Source organism: Maylandia zebra, linkage group LG12 (assembly GCF_041146795.1).
Source record: "Maylandia zebra isolate NMK-2024a linkage group LG12, Mzebra_GT3a, whole genome shotgun sequence".
Lineage (NCBI taxonomy): Eukaryota > Metazoa > Chordata > Actinopteri > Cichliformes > Cichlidae > Maylandia > Maylandia zebra.
This window is the reverse complement of record NC_135178.1, coordinates 34,014,804-34,037,163: the sequence shown is the minus strand read 5'-3', so window position 1 is coordinate 34,037,163 and position 22,360 is coordinate 34,014,804. Positions and strand designations below refer to the sequence as shown.

At 41.2% G+C, this 22,360-nt stretch overlaps 1 protein-coding gene across 3 annotated transcripts; it reads right to left on the bottom strand.

Moving 5' to 3' along the window:
- Positions 1–245: 245 nt before the first annotated feature.
- On the bottom strand, positions 246–21,989 carry sncaip (synuclein, alpha interacting protein). 3 transcript variants are annotated; one of them, XM_004555763.4, is made up of 12 exons: positions 21,869–21,989; positions 14,870–14,957; positions 13,426–13,498; positions 12,794–13,347; positions 10,917–11,082; positions 10,559–10,830; positions 10,278–10,457; positions 8,964–9,077; positions 8,268–8,393; positions 7,411–7,580; positions 6,699–6,788; positions 246–6,257 (listed from the first exon to the last, which is right to left on the bottom strand). In XM_004555763.4, the coding sequence occupies exons 2-12, from the start codon at positions 14,924–14,926 to the stop codon at positions 5,267–5,269; spliced, it is 2,793 nt and encodes a 930-aa protein (XP_004555820.2). In that variant the 5' UTR covers positions 14,927–14,957; positions 21,869–21,989; the 3' UTR covers positions 246–5,266. The 3 variants fall into 3 exon arrangements, with proteins under 3 accessions (XP_004555820.2, XP_012775789.2, XP_076747275.1); XM_012920335.4 differs by having other exon boundaries at positions 10,559–10,800; XM_076891160.1 differs by lacking the exons at positions 13,426–13,498; positions 14,870–14,957; positions 21,869–21,989 and having other exon boundaries at positions 12,794–13,099; positions 13,183–13,330.
- Between the last annotated feature and the right edge of the window lie 371 nt (positions 21,990–22,360).

The following is a 22,360-nucleotide window of genomic DNA, read 5'->3' as shown; positions in this document are numbered from 1 at the left end:
AAGGAATTGAAAAAGGTTTCTGGCATAAACGTATCCCTTTTCTTTAGTCATTTGATAAAACATGAAAAAGCCAGTTAATGACTGTTAAATGAAGCAGTAAGTTAATATCTACATAAGAGTTCAGGTGTCACTATGATACAGGGAAGGTAATATTTATGAAATATTGCTCTGATAACGGGGATCAAAAAAGAGGAACATTATTCATCCCACCATTGTGAACAATTAGACCCGACACCACCTGGAAGTCCAGAAATAAAGTTTATTTCAGTTCGTCTTCAGCCTTCACAACAATTTAAATAGCAGGACAGAAGACGTCCGTCTCTGTACACATTGGTTAGTAAAAAAAAAAATCTAAACTCAGGTCAGACACTTCCACTTCCACATTCACTGATACTGCGTCTCTTTTTATTGTTTTTCTTTCTTTGCATTGAGAGGAAACATCCAAGTCGATGCAGCAACAGTAACCGTGCTTCTAAAGAGTTCATTAGAAGCACAAATGTTCAGTTTGTCTCCCGTTTCTTGTCCTGAGGGAGTGCCTACAAAGAAAATGCTCCAGATAAAAACAACTTCATTTCAAAGACAATCTTTAACACAGCCGGCCCCGCCAAGAGAACACTGATTGTTTGGCAACGAGCAATATTTTGAGGCAATGGAAGCTGAAACATTTCCCTGCAACCTGCTCCAGGTATAACGGTCCTAAAGGCCTGCAGCCTGTTCATATTTTCCCAGGAAATTTTTGTTAAAGGAAATTGATTTTTGTTTGTACTTTTAAAAGTCTGAAATTCAAAATGACCTAAAAAAATTAAATAAAATTTGAGTATTTAATCTGGTAATTCCACATTAAAAATGCCAGAATCAGCTTAGTTTATATACAATAACTTTGGCATTTCACAATGAAGACATGATTCATTCACTGCGCCTTCATACTATGATTTTTTTTCTCACAGACCTTCTAAGCAGACTTTACAGGTGACTCTCAGGTTCAGCAGCTGGCTGCACGAAATTTCAGATGAAAAATTAATTAAAATTAAAACAATTCCTCATCCTCAGAAAAAAACTGACACTTCGAGTTGGTTTAAAACAGATTTAAAATTTGGTTGCAGTTTTTAACAAAGTTCAAGATTGTGTTTCAGTCCTGAAAATTTCATGTGTCCATCTGCTGTACTCCTGAAGTGATGAAGGACAAATAAGGCAATTTAAAAAGCACCAACCCTGTATGCTTTAGAGGCCTGTAATTCAGAGTTTTCACAGTATTATGGTAAAATTTTGCACGACTTCAGTTATGCTAAAGTTACTGTATAAAAACAAAACAAATTATTTTCTTATAATTAGTATCAAATTACTAATTATAATTTGGCAGGAAAGCATGAACGTTATGTTGAATCTTTGGGAATGATTACAGACCTTTAAATATAAAAGGCCATATTTTCCCCAGCTGCTTTAGCTCCTTTGAGGCAACTTTCTGAAAACCTGAAGGTATGATCAGCAGGTTGGTGCAGCTGTCGAAATGACTGAATTAGGGATCTGCTGTGTCTGACGTCCCAACAATAGGAAAAACAACCCTGTAGGACAATGGGGTGTTTAGGGGAGTCTAAAGCCTGGGTTTCAGGGATTACTTGTACATACACTGACTTAATTACTTGAAACTCTGTTTAATGTAAGCATCCACCACTGTAATAGTATGTATACGACAGAAAAGAAGTAAATGCATAACAGGTCCCAAATCTGACTGTTTTTTTTAAAGCCGAATGACACCTTGTCTTTTCCAGTGTGCTCACTGGAAGGGGTGTGAAGCAAGCATGGGAACCTTTATGTCCTGAGTAAGAGTAAAGTTTTAATCTTGTCACACCTCCTTTACACTTAACTGTAAATTTAGCAATTAAACAGTGAAGAGTGAGATATTTGGGAAATATCAATTCAGATAAATATTAAATGGGGGAAAAAAAAAAAAAAACCATGAAGTGAAGAGACTCTGTATGCATAGTCCCCAGACTTAATCATCCAATCAGAGGCAAAGTGCACAGAGATGACAAACTAAAATGTTGGACTGTTCCTTTAACAGATCAGGACTAGATGCGGGTAAATCCTCCTGAGCCCCACTGCCTCAGATACCCACCAACTACTGCAGCCCACCACACACAGCGAGTGTGCAAAGCCAGAGGAATAGAAAACTGCAAAAAGGTGACTGTAAACCATCTGAAACTGCAGTGCAGAATGATACTGACTCAAACTGCAAAAAATATACAGGAATGTGAATTAAAAACTAGAGAATAAAGTCCAAACCACTGTGAAACATCAGTAACAGTAATTGAATGAACATAAACATGTGTTTAAAACATAACAGACGTGATCCAGTTTTTCCCACAGCTTTTAAAAAACTGGGGCTGTAATCTGTTCTGCTTTTCATGCAATCGGACAGCAAGAAAAACAAAAGCCTTTAGAGGGCGCTAGTGAGGCTCTAGAGGCTGTGTCAAACATTAAATGTTAAGAAAATTACAAATCATTTTTGGATTACAAGAAAGCACCACAAAACGTCCCAAAGCTTAGGAATGCCTCATTTACTGAGTTCATTTAGTCCTGCTTCATATTGTTATCTTTGATATATGCTGCGACTTAGAGCTGCAACATTTTTAATGCAGTAATGTTCCTGGGAGATAAACACCTTGTCAGTTATTCTACAAAATGTAGTTTCAGGGAGACCGTTTAAAACTTAAAAACAAAGCTGAGGTTTCTGCAGAACACAAATGGACGTTTCTCAACTACAGAGCACAAACATTAAAGGACTACGATGACCTGGATGACTGAGAACCTTCACAGACATAAAGAGCACAATCTGTAATTGCATAAGGGATTAGTCATGGTAGTACATGGTCAGTGGTTCCAGCCAGCTACATCGAACCACTGAGAATCATCTACAGTGTGTTCTGCAGGCACGTGTATGGCGAGGTGGAAGCAGAAGTGGGCAGGGCTTAATCTTTTAAGGTGGGGTTACAGTCCTGAGTGTTGTTGATTGTTCGACTATACGCTCACTTTTTAAATCTATATATTGTTATGTTTTTGATTTTTTTTTTTTTTAAATATTAACCCGACAATGTGGGTCTGCTAATAGTAAGTCAATGATTTTATAAATGACTGGCTTGTATTTGCCAAATATTTCCAGAGCGTGGTGGAAACTTGAAAAGTTTAGACATATAAGCAAGAGTTCTGATAAATTAAGGTGGAAATGTGGCTCGTGATAAATAAAGTTTCCTATTTTAAACACTGAACCAGAAAATGTTGCAGTATTGAAAAAAAAATGGATAGGAGTATCAGATTACAGCCTCAGTCTTCATGTTTCAAGCTTTGAGAAAGTTTGTAAAACTTCAATCTCACAAAAGATGTAAAAAAAAAAAAAAAAGAAAAAAGAAAAAAAAAAAGAAAAAGGAAAAAGGAAAAAGCTTAAACGTTTTCTTTTCCCACTTCATCGTTCATATGCTCAGCCAGTTTATCAGCTGCTGTAGAAGGTGCATCTTTAAACCTCCCAGTCTCAAAAACACATCAAACTACTAATTTCTACTTCATGCCATAGACGATAAAATCAAAATTAAAAAGTTGAATATAATGTAAAACAAACAAAACCACATAATTAAATACTAATATATACAGTGGTTTTTAAAAATTTGTTGTTGTGCTGCTGCACGTTAGAAATGTGCATGATTATAGCCACATAAAAAAATTTAATCATATAACTGTGTGTAAACATAAATACTAATATTCCTAAGTTCGTCTTTAGTGTTGATCAGAGCACAGTAACAGCGGCAGAGAAACAGGAACTCCAAACCTCCATTTAGAAAATGTTGACACTTTTTGTGCAACAAAATAAAACAAACAAAAAAAATAAATGCATGAAAAGCTGAAATATGGAGAAGTGAGGTTTCCGTAGGACATCAGCTACCACAGCATCATCATCATCATCAGCCCATCAAATAAAACAAATCCTTCAGAGAACTTAAGACATGAAACAGTTTGTTTTGTCAAATCAAAAGCTAAACATCTGAGACAATGAACATGAGAAACTTCAGTTACATTCTAGCTAGTTGTTGTTTTTATAAGTTGTTTATATCTTTGTACAGTATCTGTTCAAAACAACAGTCATCTAAAAGGCGCTTTTTATTGTAAGTTACATCATTATTAGAGAGAGAACTGCAACAATCACACAATCACCTATAAGGAGTACTTGGTGACAACGGGGAGAATGAACTCCTTTTTAACAGGACGAGACCTCCAGCTGTTAGGGTTGGGCTGCATTTAGTGTGACTGGGTGGAGGGTGGAGCAAAAGGGAAGAGAGTAAAGATGGACACAGAGAGACTACAAACAACAAGAGAGCAACAGTTGCACATATAAGAATAAAAAGAAGTCAAGTAGAAGAGCTCAGTGCATCATGGGAAGTGCAGCCTGAACCTATAGCAGCATAAAAGGATGTTTCAGGGTCACCTCATCCAACCATAAGTAAAAGCTTTATTACAAAGGAAATTTTAGAAGTGGACAGTTCAGTTCAGGGTGTCCGTCTCCTGAATCCAAACTGGGAGCTAATTCTTTAGCCCGATAGCTGAATTCTCCAGCTTTCATTCTGCTTTTTGAAACCCTTACTATGAGGTCTTTAAGGTATGATGGCACCTGATCATTCTGGACTTTCTATGTAAGGATGAAGATTTAAAAAATACATTCTGGATTTAACAGGGAGCCCATGAAGTTGAGCCAATTTGGGAGAAATATGCTCTCTCTTTTTAGTCCCCTTAATCCTCTTACTGTTGCGTAGTGATCACTTGGGATCAACTGAAGGCTTTTCAGGGACAGGTGTCAAACTCCAGGCCTCGAGGGCTGGTGTCCTGCAAGTTTTAGATGTGTCCTTGATCCAACACAGCTGATTTAAATGTCTAAATGACCTCCTCAACATGTCTTGAAGTTCTCCACAGGCCTGGTAATGAACTAATCATTTGATTCAGGTGTGCTGACCCAGGGTGAGATCTAAAACCTGCAGGACACCGGCCCTCAAGGCCTGGAGTTCGACACCCCTGTCTTAAGACATTACCACTGAAACATGTAAGGTCTGCCTATCAAGAAGCATTTTTATGTCCCGTGTCACTATTTGTGGTCAGTTTTCTGTAATGTCTCACACAAATTATGTAAATTAATTTACGTTTCTCATGTTCTGCCTCGTGCTGTTTGCTCTTGATTGCTTTCTGTTCATTATGCGCTTTCTGCCCTTCAGTAGGAACTAGCTGGTTAAACGTTACTGGTTTTGCTCTTGCCCTTGGCTCCGCCTCCTGGGCTGCTTTTACTCTCTGACTTCCTGCCAGAGGAGTTCTGCATGGTGGACACTTTAACCGCAGAACCCGACTGACCACCACTGTTGTTGTTATTATGGTTTGAGTTTCCGCTCAGTGTCTCCATGATGGAGCGGAACGTCCCGAAAGGCCGCTTGCTTTCAGAACTTCCTGTTGGAGTCCTCTCCTTCCCTTGATGCACTTTTGTTGGCTCTGCCTCCTGACTGGAGCTCTTGTGCACCTGCTCATCGAATGTAACCCTCAGTTTGAGGTTCTGGGATGTCTTCCTGCGAGATGAGGGAGACTTCAGGGCACTCTTGGGGCTGGTTGCGACTTTCTGGCCATTGGTGGCATCCTGGTCCCCTGGAACGTCTGGGGTTTTGCCATCTGTGGCTTCAGGGTCACTGGAGGTGGGGGACGGGTTGTAGCCAATGCTATCTACTGACTTTGATCCACTGAGAGAAAATGCCAGCTTCCTCTCAACTGTGGAAGATGATGATGAGGGGAGGTGCTTTTTCATCATTAGTTGGAGGTGGTTTGACACCGGCTCCTCCTCTGTGATTGGCAAGTGGGATGGCCTATCAGGTCGTAGTGTGTTTGAGGGTGGAGCTCCCTGATTCTTGCCCTCTTCTGGTGGATAACCATCTGAATCGGATTCGCTTAAGGAACGCTGCATGATCTGTTTGAGTCTTGCTAGTTTGAGCTCTCTCCTCTCCACCAGCCCAATTCTGCGGCCCCCAGGAGCCCCAGGGCCTTCTCTGCTCATACCACCTGCAGGAGGCAGTCTCTCTCTAGGACAGAGTGTCTCCGACATGTCCTTCCCCAGGAGCTGCCGCAGCACGGAGTCTGGACCCACCCCTCCCTGACGAACCAACCAGTGACCGTCACCAGGAGTCCCCTCAGCAGTCAACATCATCTCTTGCCACGCCTCCACAGAGGGTTGATGGGAGCTGCAGCGCAGACAGGGAGACAGAGATCATGCTCCATGTTCATATTTTAACGCTTTAGTATTTCTACCTTTGGTTAGCGATGAAAGCAGTGTTAAACTGCTTAGTCAACTACTTATTCACATCCCTAGTACATACACACCACTCAACAGTAAAACACAGCCTTTTTATTTAAGCAGTGTGTTGCTCAGCTGTTACCTGCTAGATCTGTTGGAATCATTAGCAACGATTTCTGTTTGTTTGGCATGACCTAAGGCACATGTCTATGTTTTTCAAGTTATTGTGGTCCTTCACCAAGCTCTACTGAGAAAGCTGCTGCTTTGTCACTTTACCAGCTCTGACTCATTAAGCAGATCTTAGCTTCCACATCTTCTTTTATTATATGATTAACTTTCATCTGTATGGCTTTTACACACCGAGCGTGTGTGTGTGTGTGCCTGTTACCTGGGTGATCTGGACGGTGTCCCCTCTGCCTTGTTGGGCTCCATCAGTCTCTGCAGCTGTTTCTGTAAGGCCATTCTCTCTGACGCCTGTCTACATGACAAACATGCAACACATATGACAGATCTAACACTGAGACAGCTCCTGTGTTTTTCCAAGAACACTGAAGTCTGAATGCTGTCTGTTTCAAAACAATTACACAAACAGATTTCATGATGCAAATAATTAATAAAAGATATCCCACAAAGACACAAATAGCTCTTTTCTACTAGTACCCACTCATCTTGGCTCAGCTTGACTCAGCTCGGTTTTTAGGCTTTTCCATTAGATAGCAGTACCTGGTATCAGGTACTTTTTTAGTACTTGCTCAGCTGGGGTTCGATGTGAGCTGAGTCTATGTGAAAATGTGACGTCGACAGGCAGCATGCCACCGATTAACCAGTCAATGATAAGTCATGAGAGAAAAATCCAAACCGCCATTTTTAAAAATGGCCCTGGATAGTTTCCAGCAACCCTGAAGTGAATAAGAAGTTTAAAAAAAAAATGGACGGCTGGATCTTTTCCAAAGAATTATTATTAATGACCACCAGTGGTGATGATGTTCTCATCTCATAATGTGATAAGCTGAACATTTTGGGGTTATGACATATTTGAGACTCAGATAACAGGATGATAATACTACAATTCTAAACTATGCAAAAACACATCAACTTACTCATTGAGCTGCTTGGTGAGCTTAACAACCTGCGAGGCCAGCGACATGCAGGTTTCTACTACAACCAGGTAGCGGGCGCAAGTGGTGTGTCCCTGCCGCTCGGCACTCTGGGAAGGCCGCTCCCCCTGCTGGTTCTGGAATGTCACATTGGAGCCGTACTCCACCAGAGTCTGGATAAACAAACACAAACCTTTCACAGTTCTGAGCTCTAGCCCACAAGTTTCAGACGTTTCAGAGAAGCAGCTCTCTCATTTAAACCATATCATTAGTTATCAGTATTTTGATTGTCAGCCTGGGCTAGCCAGCAGGAAGCAGACAAGACTAATAATATCCGCCCTTCCTTCAGCAGGGTGTGCCACCTACAGAGAAAATACCCCTCAGCCTCTATTGCAGGAAAATTAGCGAAAAGTGTAAAACCTAACACTTGTAATAAATCAGTGTTGTGTCAGGTTAAGTAAGAGAAAAAGGAACTAACCAGAATGTTGCAGCGAGCATTTAACCTTTTACTCTACAGAAGCGTGATGGATGGTGATAAAGTGATAAATCTCCGAGCAAAGAAACAATATTTAGGAACAGGAAAAAAAGGTTCAAGATAGTAGAACTTTTTAAAAACCCCGTGAATGACACATTACCAGAGAAACAGATGAATAAAGACAAAGCATTAGCTGCTCTGAGACAATAAACAATATGACCAACTCTCCACCTGCCGCAGGTCGAGGTTAGAGCTCAAGTCATTCAGTCCACACAGATTCTGACAGCAGGCGGACTAACAGCAGAACCTGCTGTATATTTATGGGAGCAAAACATCCAGTGATGTAAATCTTGAAGCTATATCACAGACTTAAACATCAGGTTACCTGTATACAGCTGAGGTGACCATACTGAGCTGCTATGTGGACTGCAGTGTTTCCGTTCTGGTCGACTTCATCCAGAGAGATAGCCTGTTCCTGCATGAACTGAAGCAACCACAGCAACACCTTCTCCTGAAGGGAGAGATGGCATATCCATTAAAACAATATAACTAAATGTTCATCGTCTTATTGGATCAGTGAAATGAGAGTAACCATGATAATGTGTCATTATTTGTTAATGATAGTTAAAAGCAGCAATAAATTCTCATAATAAAGTTTAACAGTTCATGTGATTCAAGCATTTCATTTTAGCTTTTACACTAGAATATCAACAGCAAAAACATGCCAGGTTAAGTTATTAAGATGGTCGTCCCTTGCACAGCGGCTTTACGCTACTCCTATTTCATAGGATGGGTTAAATAAAGTGAATGAATTTTCCTCATGGTAATAATAAAAGATAACTTAAAAATAACACACAAATTAAACTTACGCTAAGTAAACAGACAAACAATCTGATTTGTTTATTGACTGCTGTGCCACACACTTGGAAATCACAGATGTCACAAGCAAATTATAAATTACCAATATATCCACCTACTGACTTGTAGGGAATGAAAACACTCAATGTGTAATGTGGAAAAAATAAAATCGACTGCTCTCATCACCTGCATGTGTGTGTTTATGTGCACGTGTGTGTATTACCTGTCCATATCGGGCCGCGTAGTGGATCAAACTGGGATGTTCTCTGGTGCAGCTCAGCTCGGCAATGGCTTCTGTCTCACTTACCATCCACCTCACGCACTCCAGATGACCATTCTACAACAAACACGCACGCATGTTTCAATCACTTCGAGCCATATCAGCCGGTGCATGTCCAAACTGCAATGTGACCAGATCAGTATTTAGCCAGCCAGCTTCTTTGAAAAAAAGCTACCGAATGTTCTTCATGCGGGCAACAACTTCACCTAAAATAAGCTGAGTTTTTCTAGGAGTAAGAACAGGGCTGGCACAATTTATTTCTTATAGAGTGTTACAGTGAGAAAAGACAGCTTCCTAAAATGTCACAACATGATTCTTGTGATATTTTCCAGAGAGGAACCATTGCTATGAACTTATTTGTGTCTTTAGATCCAAACTGTTATGTACTACTGATATGTGGCCTAAAAAGTAGCCAAGTTCCCACAATGAGTCAGTGAAAAGATTTATGCCCCTGCAACGTGAGTAATACGACTACATTCATTTAACATACTTCAGCATGGACCAGGTGGCTGGAAATCTGTCATCCTGTTAATCTAAGCATATAAACAACAGTCTTGTTAATAACAACCAATCAGGAATCAGCAAACAGCTGCAGAGCTTGTCTCCAGATAACACACTTCCCTTCTGGCAGCCAATCAAGAGCCTAGTTTCCACTACAGGGCTGCCAAAGCAGGAGCTGCTCATATTTGCGGCATTTAACTTCTTTCTTTCTAACATCCTGCGGCTGCCAATAGAGCTGGAGTAAACGTTTACCTAATTTTATCAAAAACCTCCATCTTATTATTACAGTATGACCTCACTGACCAGCTGTCAGTAACCAATCAAATGTCTGCATACCCTTGTTAGCTTACAGATGTTTTTTTCTACTTTCAGGAGGACTAATATTTTGACCTGCAGGTATGAACAGTGGGAATTTGAAGACTTAAAGGGTATACAGGCACATTACATTCACATCATGCAGGGTAGATACATAGCTAAAATAAGGCTGAAGCTGCATAAACACATTTCTTACACTTTTGTTGGACTTTATCTGACAAACAAGATACTGCAGTTAATGTGTGTAACATGCATGATGACACCGCTGAATGCCAACACTGCTGGGTGACCCTGAACACACCACACAGTGGGGTGCCAGTACTCTGGCTTGATGTAATTCAAAGTTGTCTTCTCAATGTCATTAAAGCAGAATCTCTGCCAGCACTTGAATACAAGCATGTTACTTTGGAGACATACACCCAGTCTAACACTGAAGTTCACCTTGACCCCCAGACCAGCGGGGGTGAGCTGCTGGTTGTTGCGCTCATTGAGACAATCCTCCCCCATCAAAGATGTGAGATGCTGCAGACAGTCGGCGTGGCCCTGAGAGGCCGAGATGTGGAGCAGGTTGTTTCCATCCTCGTCTCTGATCAGCTCCAGATTATCAGCTGCCAGGTGAGGCTGCACAAGGAGGACAAAGAGGAGAAAACACAGAGGTTGTGAAGTGTAAAGGACGACGGGTTGATGAGGAGAAGGATGACAAAATATGATGAAATACGCACCAGCAATGAGATCTGTCCTTCTCTAACGATGTTAATGATGTTCTGGTTCTTCTTGGATTCCTCGTCTACTTCCCCTCCTGCTCCACCACTCCCTCCAAACCCCCTTGACCCACCTCCCACTCCTCCTGATGCAGAAGCCCAGGATTTGGAGCTGTCCTGCCTGCTCACGCTGCCCCCTGGCAGAGGGAAAATTAGTCCTGGGCCCCCTGGAGGGTCCACACTTGGTCTCTGGCTCTGAGAGTCTGGATAGACCCGTGCAGACAGCAGTTTGTCTGAAAATCATGTCATGTCTTTATATGTATATATATATATGTTAGCACGGAAGAACAGAACAGAGGACAGTACATTTATTTAATACCTGCATCAGAGAAAGAAGAGAGAGAGGACGAGCAGCTAAGGAGGCCAGAAGACATCTCTGGCTGGTAACCTCCTCCACCTGGGGATCGGTGGAGGTGGTGGAGGTCTGGATCCATTGATTTGGACTTCCTCAGGTCAGACCACTTCACTGGTGACAGAACGCAATACTGCAGAAAACACCAAGTGAGCTTTTAGTTTAAGTGAGAAAATTACAGTCACAGTTATATTGGAGTCTGCAGAGGGTCCCAGTGCGGTGGAAGACATCACGCCTCGTCCCTGTACCAAAGACGCCACATCCCAGTGGCCCCCAGGATTACAGGCCTGTGGCACTGACCTCCCATATCATGAAGACCCTGGAAAGACTCATCCTGGACCAGCTCCAACCCATAGTCAGACCACATCAGGATCCCCTTCAATTGGCTTACCAGCCCCGACTCGGAACTGAGGACGCCATCATCTACCTGCTCAATCGTGTCTACACCCATCTGGGCCAGCAGGAGAGCACTGTGAGGGTCGTGTTTTTTGACTTCAAAAAATAGCCTGGTGGTGCATTCAACACCACCAGGCTGACTCTCCTGGGTGATAATGTTATATACCTATGTGGTATGTGACTTTTGTTGCTATGATGCCAGGTCTCTCTTGGAAATGAGATTTTTAATCTCAATGAGATTTTTTTACCTGGATAAATAAAGGATTAATAAAAATAATCTAACAGCGATGCAGGTGGATGCTTCTCTGTGTCCCGTTGATTACCTGTCAGGAAGACCACAGTAAGTGTGTCTTCCACATTGTGATGGTAATTAGCAACACAGGGGCACCACAAGGGACTGTCCTCTCCCCCTTCCTCTTCACCACAGACTTCAGCCACTGCACAGAGACCTGCCATCTTCAGAAGTTTTCTGATGACTCTGTGGTGGTTGGATCAGCAGGGGTGATGAGTCCGAGTACCGGGCTGTGGTTGACTCCTTTGTCACGTGGTGCGAGCAGAATCATCTGCAGCTCAACGTGGCAAAGATCAAGGATTTGATTGTGGACCAGGAAAGACCAGGAAATCCACGGGGTCAGCGTGGACATTGTGACATTGACTATAGATACCTTGGAGTACACATAGACAATAAACTGGACTGGGTTAAAAACACCACTGCACTTTACAGGAAGGGCCAGTGTCATCTGAGGCAGCTGAGGTCCTTCAAGATTTTCTATGAGTCTGCTGTGGCCAGAGCAATCCTCTATGCTGTTGCATGCTGGGGCAGCAGGTTGAGCATTGCTGATGCCAACAGACTCAATAAACTGATCCACAAGGCCAGTAATGTTGAGGGTATGGAGCTTGACTCTCTTAAAGTGGTGTCGGGAAGTGAATTTTGTCCAAGATAAAGACAATGTTGGACAATACCTCCCACCCACTCCATGACATGCTGGCTAGCCACAGGAGCACGTTCAGTGAGAGACTGAGATTACCTAAAAGTGCCACTGAACAACACAGGAAATCATTCCTGCCTGTGGCCATCTCCCTGTACAACTCCTCCATCTAACACATTGTAAACACTGCAATAGTTACATCTTTTTGCACACACTCTTTTCTTACTCAGTACTGTTGCTGTCAATTTTCTTGATATTTATTTATATTCACATCTGTCAACCCCAGATATTTATTATTTGGTGATTTGTGTATATATTGTGCTATTCCTTTTATCTTAACATACTGTATTGTTGAATAGTCTAGTCTATATCTGTTAATGTTACTGTACAGGAGCAACTGTAACCCACATTTCAAAAGTAGTAGCTATATTTATTTGTTTATGTATATGTTTAGGTCTGGACAGAGGCACTGTAAATACAAACAGAAATATGAAGCATAAAAGATGCTGGCTGACTCACCTGAGTTTGTGAGCTACTACTGCTGCCCAGGCTCAGAGGCTCATTGTGGGTTAAAGTGGAGTTCTTCAGCCCTCCTCCCCGATTCCTCTCCAGTGTGCCTCCACCTATGTTGCTCCCCGTCACTGACCGCTTGTCGTGGGGAACACGGGGCAGCGTGGACATCTGCTGAGTGGACTTGATATAAGGCACATCCAGGATCTCATCCATGTCCAGATCATAGTGCTCCAGTTCCCCAAACAAAGCCTGGGGGTTGTTGCTCCCTCCAACAACACCAACACTGCTGCCCAGGCTCTTAGCCTTTCCTCCCTGCCCGTCAGAGGAGGCATTAGTCTGTTTGTCAGGGTCATCCTTACTACTCTCAACTGGCTCCCCCAGAACCAGCCCCTGACCTTGGACTTTACCATCGGTCTCTGCGTCAGTGGTTTCTGGTTGGTGCTTAAGAGGTGAGACCCTCTTCACCGGCCGGAACTTACTGTGAACCTCAGCAATCCCTGTGGGTTTGATTCCCCCGCTGCTGTGGGAGGACACACTGCGGCTCCAATTGATGGCTGGAGCTGCAGGAGGACAGGATGATCAGAGATCTGATCTAAACTGTTTCAAGCCAAACTGTAATTATATTATTGTTAAGTTACCTTGCCTCTCCTCTGCCTGACCATCGCTTCTCCTGGACAGCTCAGGGATGCTCTTCAGAGACGTGACAGAATACTGTAAGAGGATGAGGAAAGATTAAAAAAAAAAAAAAGACAGAAAATTGTACGCAGCAGTCCAGCAGCTGTGCAAGGAAGTTATATTTAGATATTAGCCAATTACTTTAAGTACTGACAGATTGTAACTTGAAGCAGTTACAGCTGTGTAATTTCAAACTCCTTCCTACACAGACCCAAAGCCAAGAAAATCTGTCCAAATCTTTCCGTCATGAAAGTTAACGGAATAAAGAAATGCACTGACTAAATGCGACCAAGAACTGAGAGCAGTTCGAGGCCACCTCGTGCAATCAAGGTGGCCTTGACTGCACGATCCTACAGTCAAGGCCACCTGTATCATCCCACCCATCCAAAATTGATACAATGCTATGGGCTGGCTAATTTATTTTATTTTCCTATTTATCAGATAGATAAAACAGGTCCTGCCACTTAGCCTTAGGGTTAGTGTGTATGGCTGATTTATACTGTAACTTAGAGGAAAGTGCATCCCTGATCCATGCCTTTGCCACTACCCTAAAAGCCTACATCCTGTGGAACCTGTGCAATGATCACTAACAGCTGTCTGCAGCTGGCTTTGTCTCAGCATCTCTGACTTTAACCTGATCTGTTTTCTGTGGTGTGTCAGTTGGTTATCAGCTTCAGCTCTTCATCACTTTTTATCTGAGGTTACTGCCTGAGTCTGCTGCTGGCACCATCTGCACAGACATGGTCTGGTTATCTGTGGACAATCCAGGCCCAAGTGAACCTCTAATGTATTTACTAGCACATCATATGTCAATTAACACTCTCAGTGGTAGTCTCTTGAGTTGCTCACCTGAAAATTTGTTGTTTTCTTGCCCATTTGTTGTCATGTTGTCATTAGTCATTTCACCCACAGCTGTTTGAAGTTGCCAAATATCATTCACTTTTTACAGTCTCTCAATGCCACGTCCCTGCAAATTGCTTCCAGTGTGCATGTAACTTAACTCTCTACTGTAGAACTCCAGCACTGCCAACATTTTTTAATCTATTTGCCTTTCATTTAAAGTGTTGTTTTTTTAAGTTCCTGCAAAAGTACACATTTTTTATGAAGTTCACCAAATGCGGATGATTTTAAGTGAATCAACAGTCATGCTAATCATTGATCAAAATAATAATCTTTTTTAAGCACTGAGCAACCATAAATATGCTTATTGCAAAGTTAGCATTATTTACATAGCTGTGTGTAAACTGAAGGGTGGTAGTGACTATCATCTTCTTGAGCTCCAGAGATACGCAAAGACTGAACTGCTTTATATTCTGTTAGCTGCGTACAACCCCATCAAACTTTACTGGTGATGAAGATGCAGCTGGTAGTTGCGCCCCTGTGGGCAGCTTGTCATATCATACTGACCACTGAATCATCAGAGAAGTCGATCTCATCCAGGTCGAGGTATTCAGGAGCCTCCATCTTCACACCACATCATCAGCCTCACAACCAGCTGCAGACAAAAAGGCAAGATGTCAATGTGTGACTAAAAGCACTAACAAAGCAACAGGATATCACTAATGGTTTCCCTGTGCTCATCAGCATCAACATTCAAAGTCAATAGACAGTTTTGTGTTTCTGTGTTTGATGAATGTTTGACTTGTTGTTTTTGGTTTAGCTGAGCCAATTAAAAAAGTCCAGTTTTCAAATTTATGGGAATAATTTGTAAAGAAAGAAAAAAAGTAGACTTGGGTTTGACTGGTAATTATTCCTCACGCTTATCTTTTTTTGGTGGGGGGGGGGGGGGGTTGCATTTTATACAAATCAGGACAATAAAAGCCACAACTTTCTTTGCCTAGCTTTTTTATTTAGCAGCATTTAAATCATGAAAATGAAAAAAAAAAAAAAACCTCTGGGAATTACTGCTGCAGTGATATGATCAGTGGGGATAAAACACAGGAAGTAGCTGCAGGAAACAGTTTGGCTGAAAATGTGCGTTAAAGTGCTTTTTGATGATCTTTTTCTAACTGATATGACAAATTTCTGCACCGGGAACAAAGTCACAGAACAAATAACAAAGTCACTTCTATTTTAAGGAGAATTTTCTCTTTCACCCACCAAGAAAGGGCTAAAAGGGATTATTTGAAGCAAATCAAATCCTCTTCTACTGGGTAATGCCGCACATTTAAAAGCCCTAACTGTCAACTGCACAATCTGACTGAGCAGTTGTGATCAAAGGCAACACACAGCAGGATAATCAGGACTAATCACAGAGCAGCGTGACTTGTACCATGAGCACGCAACCTCAACAAACACAAGAGCAAGAAGCTCCCTGGCAACAAAAGCCAAACTCTGAAACAAGAAACAGAAAAAAAAAATCTGTCAAATCTGAAAGTTTTCACTATTTTTTTGTACAATAACTTTAGGCTATCTAATGAAGCTATGCAAAATTTTACTCCCGCATTAGGAAACTTTTCTGCTTTACATGGCCTCTGATTACATAGGAATTCATTTTTAAAATGCCTAAAATTTCCAACATTTTTCTGTCCTCTTAACATAGGTAGAGGATAACCACATGACAATTTCAGGGATGATAAACACATGTAAGCTGCATGCCTTCATTCATTGCTTTGTAAAGTGTGAGACGAACTGCAAATGAGACTATTCGCATTCAAAACAAAAGTTGGACTTGCATGCAGACGTGAAAAAAAATACGTTGAAAAGGCTGTGGAAGTCCCTGTATTAAGCACGTAAACCTGTGGCACAAAAATCACCAAACTCGGACGACCACAGACTGTTTTCCTTCGTGGTGGTGAAGGAAAATGCTGGGCTGGCATGTAAAAGGGCATTTATTCTCTTCAAGGACCTGAAGCTCCATAAAGCACCCCTCCAACAGCCAAACCCATCTGTTCTCTGATTGGATAGTTACATTTGTGATTGACATGACATTGGCCAATCAGATGAAAGGAAGAAAAGTAGGGTCAAAATTTGTACTTTTTGCACACACACAAATCTTTTTTACACATACAAATCCTGAATTACAAGTACAAAATATTTATGACCACAATTTGAGCCCATAAATATCACCTGATGACTACATGAAACCTCCAGTAACCACTCACAACTTGTGGTTACCAGGGGATCACTGACTAATCATTGGGCCTGCATGAATGTGGCTGATTGGGTCAAGTATAGTTTTCACAGCAACTTTTAGCAACCACTCTGGAACTGGTCATAGGGTTGTCAACTGGACTCTAGGCTGGTGTGACTGAGGCCCAAGATGGCTAATGAGGTTTCCAACTATTACTTTTGTTCATTAATCAATTTACATACTAACTCTATAAAAGTCTCCAGAGCCCACAGGGATGTTTCCAAATTACTTATTTTGTCAGAGGGAGAGAGAATGTGAAAACACATATTGAACAGATTCCATTTACATGACAGCACAGAAAAACTCAACAATCACATCAGCACTGTTTCTAGTTAAGATCCTGCAAGGAAAGAGAAGACACGTCATCAGCTCCTGTCATTCATCAGTGCCATTCTCTTTCTTTGAAAATCCGGCCAAATAGAGAAGAAGCTCTGACCATGAAGCTGGTATGGTTTGTAAAAAAATAAATAAAATATTGCTCACCAATGCTGTAATCGTCAGTGTTTTCTGTGTAATTTCCTGTTCTATTCCAGCTGGTAGGACTAAGTAACCAGGGAGTAACATGGTTATGGCTAAAATCAGATCGTGTTTACATTTCTTTTTTGAGTTCAGAGCTCATAACAACGATCAGATCAAAGATGAAACTGGCTTTGAAAGCTCTTCATAGATACCAAACTCACAGACTAGTTTCCGGTATTTAGTAAATTACTTTAAACCTCTATTTGTCACGACTGGGGCAGCAGCCGTTGTGATGAGTGGAAAGGAGGACTCGAATGCAGCACTTACTAAGATGTGAGGGTGGTTTATTAAGAATACAGAACACAAAGTGGGGGATGGCAAAACAGAACTAAGGATAAACTAAACTGGGAGAAACTAAACCATAGAATAGCAAACCTGAACACGAAGGGAGGACAGCAGAGAGAGCACGCTGAGGATTCACAGAGTAATGCAGAGACACAACGAGGAACAGAGGCAGACACACACTATAAATACACAGAGGGACACTGGGAAATCACACACAGGTGGGAGACACAGCTGGACCTGATTATCCTGATCAGACAGGGGACACTAACACCAGGGACCAACAGAGGGAGCACCAACCCAGAAACCCAGTATCCAAAACCCCAAAACACAAACCATCCCAAAACAGCCCACAAACAATAATAATAACAACAACAATAAATACACCAAACACGAGCGATCGTGGCTCGAGAGTTGGGAGTTCGCCTTGTAATCGGAAGGTTGCCGGTTCGAGCCCCGGCTTGGACAGTCTCGGTCGTTATGTCCTTGGACAAGACACTTCACCTACTGCCTACTGGTGTTGGCCAGAAGGGCCGATGGCGCGATATGGCAGCCTCACTTCTGTCAGTCTGCCCCAGGGCAGCTGTGGCTACAACTGTAGCTTGCCTCCACCAGTGTGTGAATGTGTGTGTGAATGGGTGGATGACTGGGTGTGTAAAGCGCTTTGGGGTCCCTAGAGGGGACTAGTAAAAGCGCTATACAAATACAGGCCATTTACCACAAAATCACTGATTCATGGACTCAGGCCCATGACACTAGTAGCATATTTTTATAATAACACTTGAGGCCATTTTAATTCTACGTTTCCCACTTACAAAATAACTACCAAAAACTGCCAAAAAGTGAAAAATATACTTCTTAGAATTGAAAGTAAGATGTGCTGAAGAAAAGATGAGACATCAAAAGATAGACACATTATACAGAGGAGGAGATTTCACTAAACACCCAGTGGCCCGCTCCTTCACACAAATAGCCAAACAGCAATAGAAAGTCAATGTTGCCATGTTGTGTGGCACATGGATACTGTTGAGGTTCAGTTTCAGCTGAATGGGAGTGGGTGTATCTCTCTTTATTGTAAAGATGGAGATAAATACACTTCTTGAAATGTTCATTGGCTTATTATTGAGTTCCTGCCCCTTTATATCCCATGGTTCATGTTCACCTGAACCTCATATAGATGTTCTTAAAAAGTAAAGTTTTAAGAATAATTTTAAAGTAAAAAAGAAAAAGAAAAAAAAAGACTGTTTTATTTAGCTGATAATATTTAGCAATAGAGGAATGATGACAGTGCTATATACAATTTCAGTATGCAATTTAAAGAACATACGCATGGTCAAAAATGACTCACATTACAACAGGAGGACACAATAATACCACCCAGAGTATCAGGTTAGACACAGGCTTTCTGAATTTCTTAGGGCCAAACAGAGTGAAAATTACAAGTCACACTGCCCTTCATGTCTCCAAGACATGCCTGTAGCTTCAGTAATTGATTTTTCCCCTGACTTAATAGTTAAAGAAAATCAGGTATTATCTGTATAGTAATAGAAATGTATCCATGTATAACTGCATTGCTCTCTGCACTACATGAAACCCTATAGAACTCATGACTCCATCTTTTGTATGAGAGGAAAAAAAACCTCCAAGTTTACATAAAGAAACTGGAACTGGACAAATATGATTTAAAGCAGCACAGCAGATTTCTAGCTTCATCCTTCTCATCTGAAGCAGCGTGCCATTTGTTCAGTGTTTTATTACTTGCAAGTGGGACGGGTAGCTATTTTTCTTTACCTCATTCTCAAACAAAGTCAACATTTTTTGTATTTGTTTATTTAACATCTTATTTGGCTATACGTGGAATTTTATACACACAAGACCAATGAAATGTATGCACATTTAGAAAGAGGCTTCAAAACAGCTACAATAAATCCCAAATTGTTACAAAGGTGGCTGTAAAAAAAAAGCAGCAAGATTTCTTTGTAGACTAAATTTGTGCTGATGTTAAAAAATATCTATACACACAAATTAGAAATAAAGAATGAAAATCAAAAAAACTGATTGCACGTTAGCCCCATTATTTGCAAGAAATCTGCAGCTTAATCAATGATGGAAGTATTAGTCATGAGAGGATCACCTAAAATAACACCATGGCTACAGTGGAGTCAGACTGTGAGACCTCTCACGTCATCAGGTGGTGTACCTACAATAAGATCCAGATGTTCTGAGGGAACATTTCATTTCTTTGGCCCATTCTTTCGGGATCATGGAGCCTGTTGATGTGAGATCACTTACAGCTATCTGCATTTAGAACCAAACTGAAAAATCGTCAATTTTCTCACATATATAATAAGTTACTGTGTGCCGCTGTGCCATACCTCGCCTTAAAGAAGCTTTAACCCCTACTCTACCACATAACTTTCTCATCTTTGATTACTAACATTTTTTTCCTTGTACACTGCTTTCAGAGAAAAATAAAGCAAGAAGTAATTTAAAATTCATATGGTCATTTTCCAGGCAATAATAGAAATCTGTCTGTTTTTCTGACCACACATTAAGACTACGCTTAGAGATTTCTTTATGTTTTGAGAAGAACAAACGTCCAGTCATGGAAGTCCAAGATGTTCAGAAAGCAACAAACTGGTGCGTCCGTGTAAGACTGGAGCTGTTTTCAGACTGCGTGGGAGTCAACGGGTCAAAATAAAAAACCCTCTGATTGCAGCTTTGAGAAAGAGTCGAGCCTGCATATCCTTGATAACAACAGTTTAGGCTTCGAAACCCGACATCAAAAATAACATAGAACTTTTAAAGAAAAGAAAAGGAAGGAGAAAAACGTCTGCTCACTCTGTTTATGTGAACAGCTGACGAGTCCAAATCCTTCCAGACAGCAAGACACAAAAATAATCAGAGATGAAGCGTTGTTTTGGAGGAAAGACAAGAAACAAGGATGGGAGTTTATTCTTTCCTCAAAGTGTAATTAGAAATTTACTGCATGCTACTTCGCATTTCCCATGGAAATCAGTGAAACTAAAATCCACCTTCCGTCATCTCAAAGTCTCCCTTATTTACATGTTCTGACTTGTTTGTTGAACTGGTGTAAAAATAGATATGGAAGCAGTGATCTAACGACCACTGGGAGCAGGGAATGCACACAGCACCTCTAAAACCCTGAACTCCTCGTGAGGTTAGTTGGGTTCAAGCGCCACTGTCAGCTGAGCCCTGCCAAACACAGGTTGCAAGATAAAGCTGTAAATCAGACAGAATCGAGACCTGGAGTTTCTTCAGAGCTCACCAAGTTAAATTTAAATGACAGCATACAGAACGACATTCAAAACATGGATTACAATCATAATATCCATGTCCATACAGTAGAAAACCCACACTGACAAAAGAAACTGCAATGATAGCCACAGGATATAACAATAACTCCCATGACACAACTGACTAAATGGACACTACCCGGGGAGACAATGAGCAGTAGAAAATAGAAAATAGATGATAGATTACCCAATTAAAGAGGAACAGCTAATATTAGCACCCTATTTTTATTCTTGGACTTGGCATCATTCACAGTTCATTATTTATCCTTATCAGGGCATCCAGTTCATCTTCTCTCACTCAAACAAGCTGCTTAAAATCCTCCACTTTTAAGCTAACTTTCTTCTGATTGTCTGCCTGTCACCAGCAGAAACAGTCGGTAAGTGAGGCTTCTGCACTTAGAACCCTCATTGGCATTATGTGCCAGTTTTCAACCAGTGCTCCCCTGGGACTGCTGTGGTTACAGGAGCCATTCAGCTCCTCAACCAGTGTTTGCACCAGAGAAATAAAAGCTACTTTCAAGTAGCCTCGCATGTTTGATTTGACAGGTGGTTACTTTACTTTACTTTATTCTGGCCTTAATATTAGTTGGAAGCAGTCTGATAGATAACAGTTATTTTTTCCAGTAAAAACTGAGTAAATTTATCAAAGATCTGCAGATTTCAACACCTCAGAAAATAAGATTGTCTTCGCACTAGACAAGATTTAAACCAATCAGAAAGCACTACTTGCGTACTTTAAATGACTAAAAGTACTGTACATGTAGTATGGCAACACTTTAAAAGCAGATAAAAGTAAAATACGAGAAACATTTGACTTTATTTAAAAGGACAGTTAGTATGAAGCAGACTTAAAGAGGCCAACAGAGCCCTATGCTTTCTGCTTTATAAATGACAACAAAGGATGGGAGGCGAGTGTGCTCCTATGATTCTTACTGACAGCTTGTTTAATCCTCGGATACCTACTCAAGCAGCAGGAGGCTAATCAGTTAAGCTAGCTAGCTAATCAGCATCTAAAGAAGCTAATGTGGAAGCTAACAGGCTAGCCAGGCTGGCAGTTGGAAAATTGGGTCAAAGAGAAAGCTCAGGTAAAAGATAAGGCGGTCGGAATAAGGAGCCGTTAGCTCTCGGTTAACGGACAGTTTTCAGACACGGTACCTTTCGGAAGTCAGGCAGCCGAGGGGGGTTAGCCGGTTTAAGGAGCTGGTTGCTGCTAGTGGTAACGCTAGCTGGATGGTTGTTGGATCCAGCTGTTTTTTTCCCTTCTGTCGCCTCTCTGTCTTGAAAAGCACAAAGACTTTGACATATGGGCAGCACAAAGCGCCGGAAACAGGGTGAGCTCTCACTCTGAGGAAATTTCCCAAGACCACGTAGTGTGGAGAAAAGACAAACTTCACTTTCTTTTTGATTTTTTTAGGCTAAATAAAGCAAAATAAATAAATAAATAATAAAAAATTAAATAAATAAATAAATAATTTGTGTTTGTTTTCTTTTACTATTGTTGTGCAGCGGGGTAGCTTATTCACTAAGGAGCAAAGCAAGAATAATACACATTTTCAAAAGAATTTGAAATAATATCTAACAAATTTCATAGCATTGAAAATAATGTCAAACATTTTTTTATTTATAAACAAGAGTTTACAAAAAGTG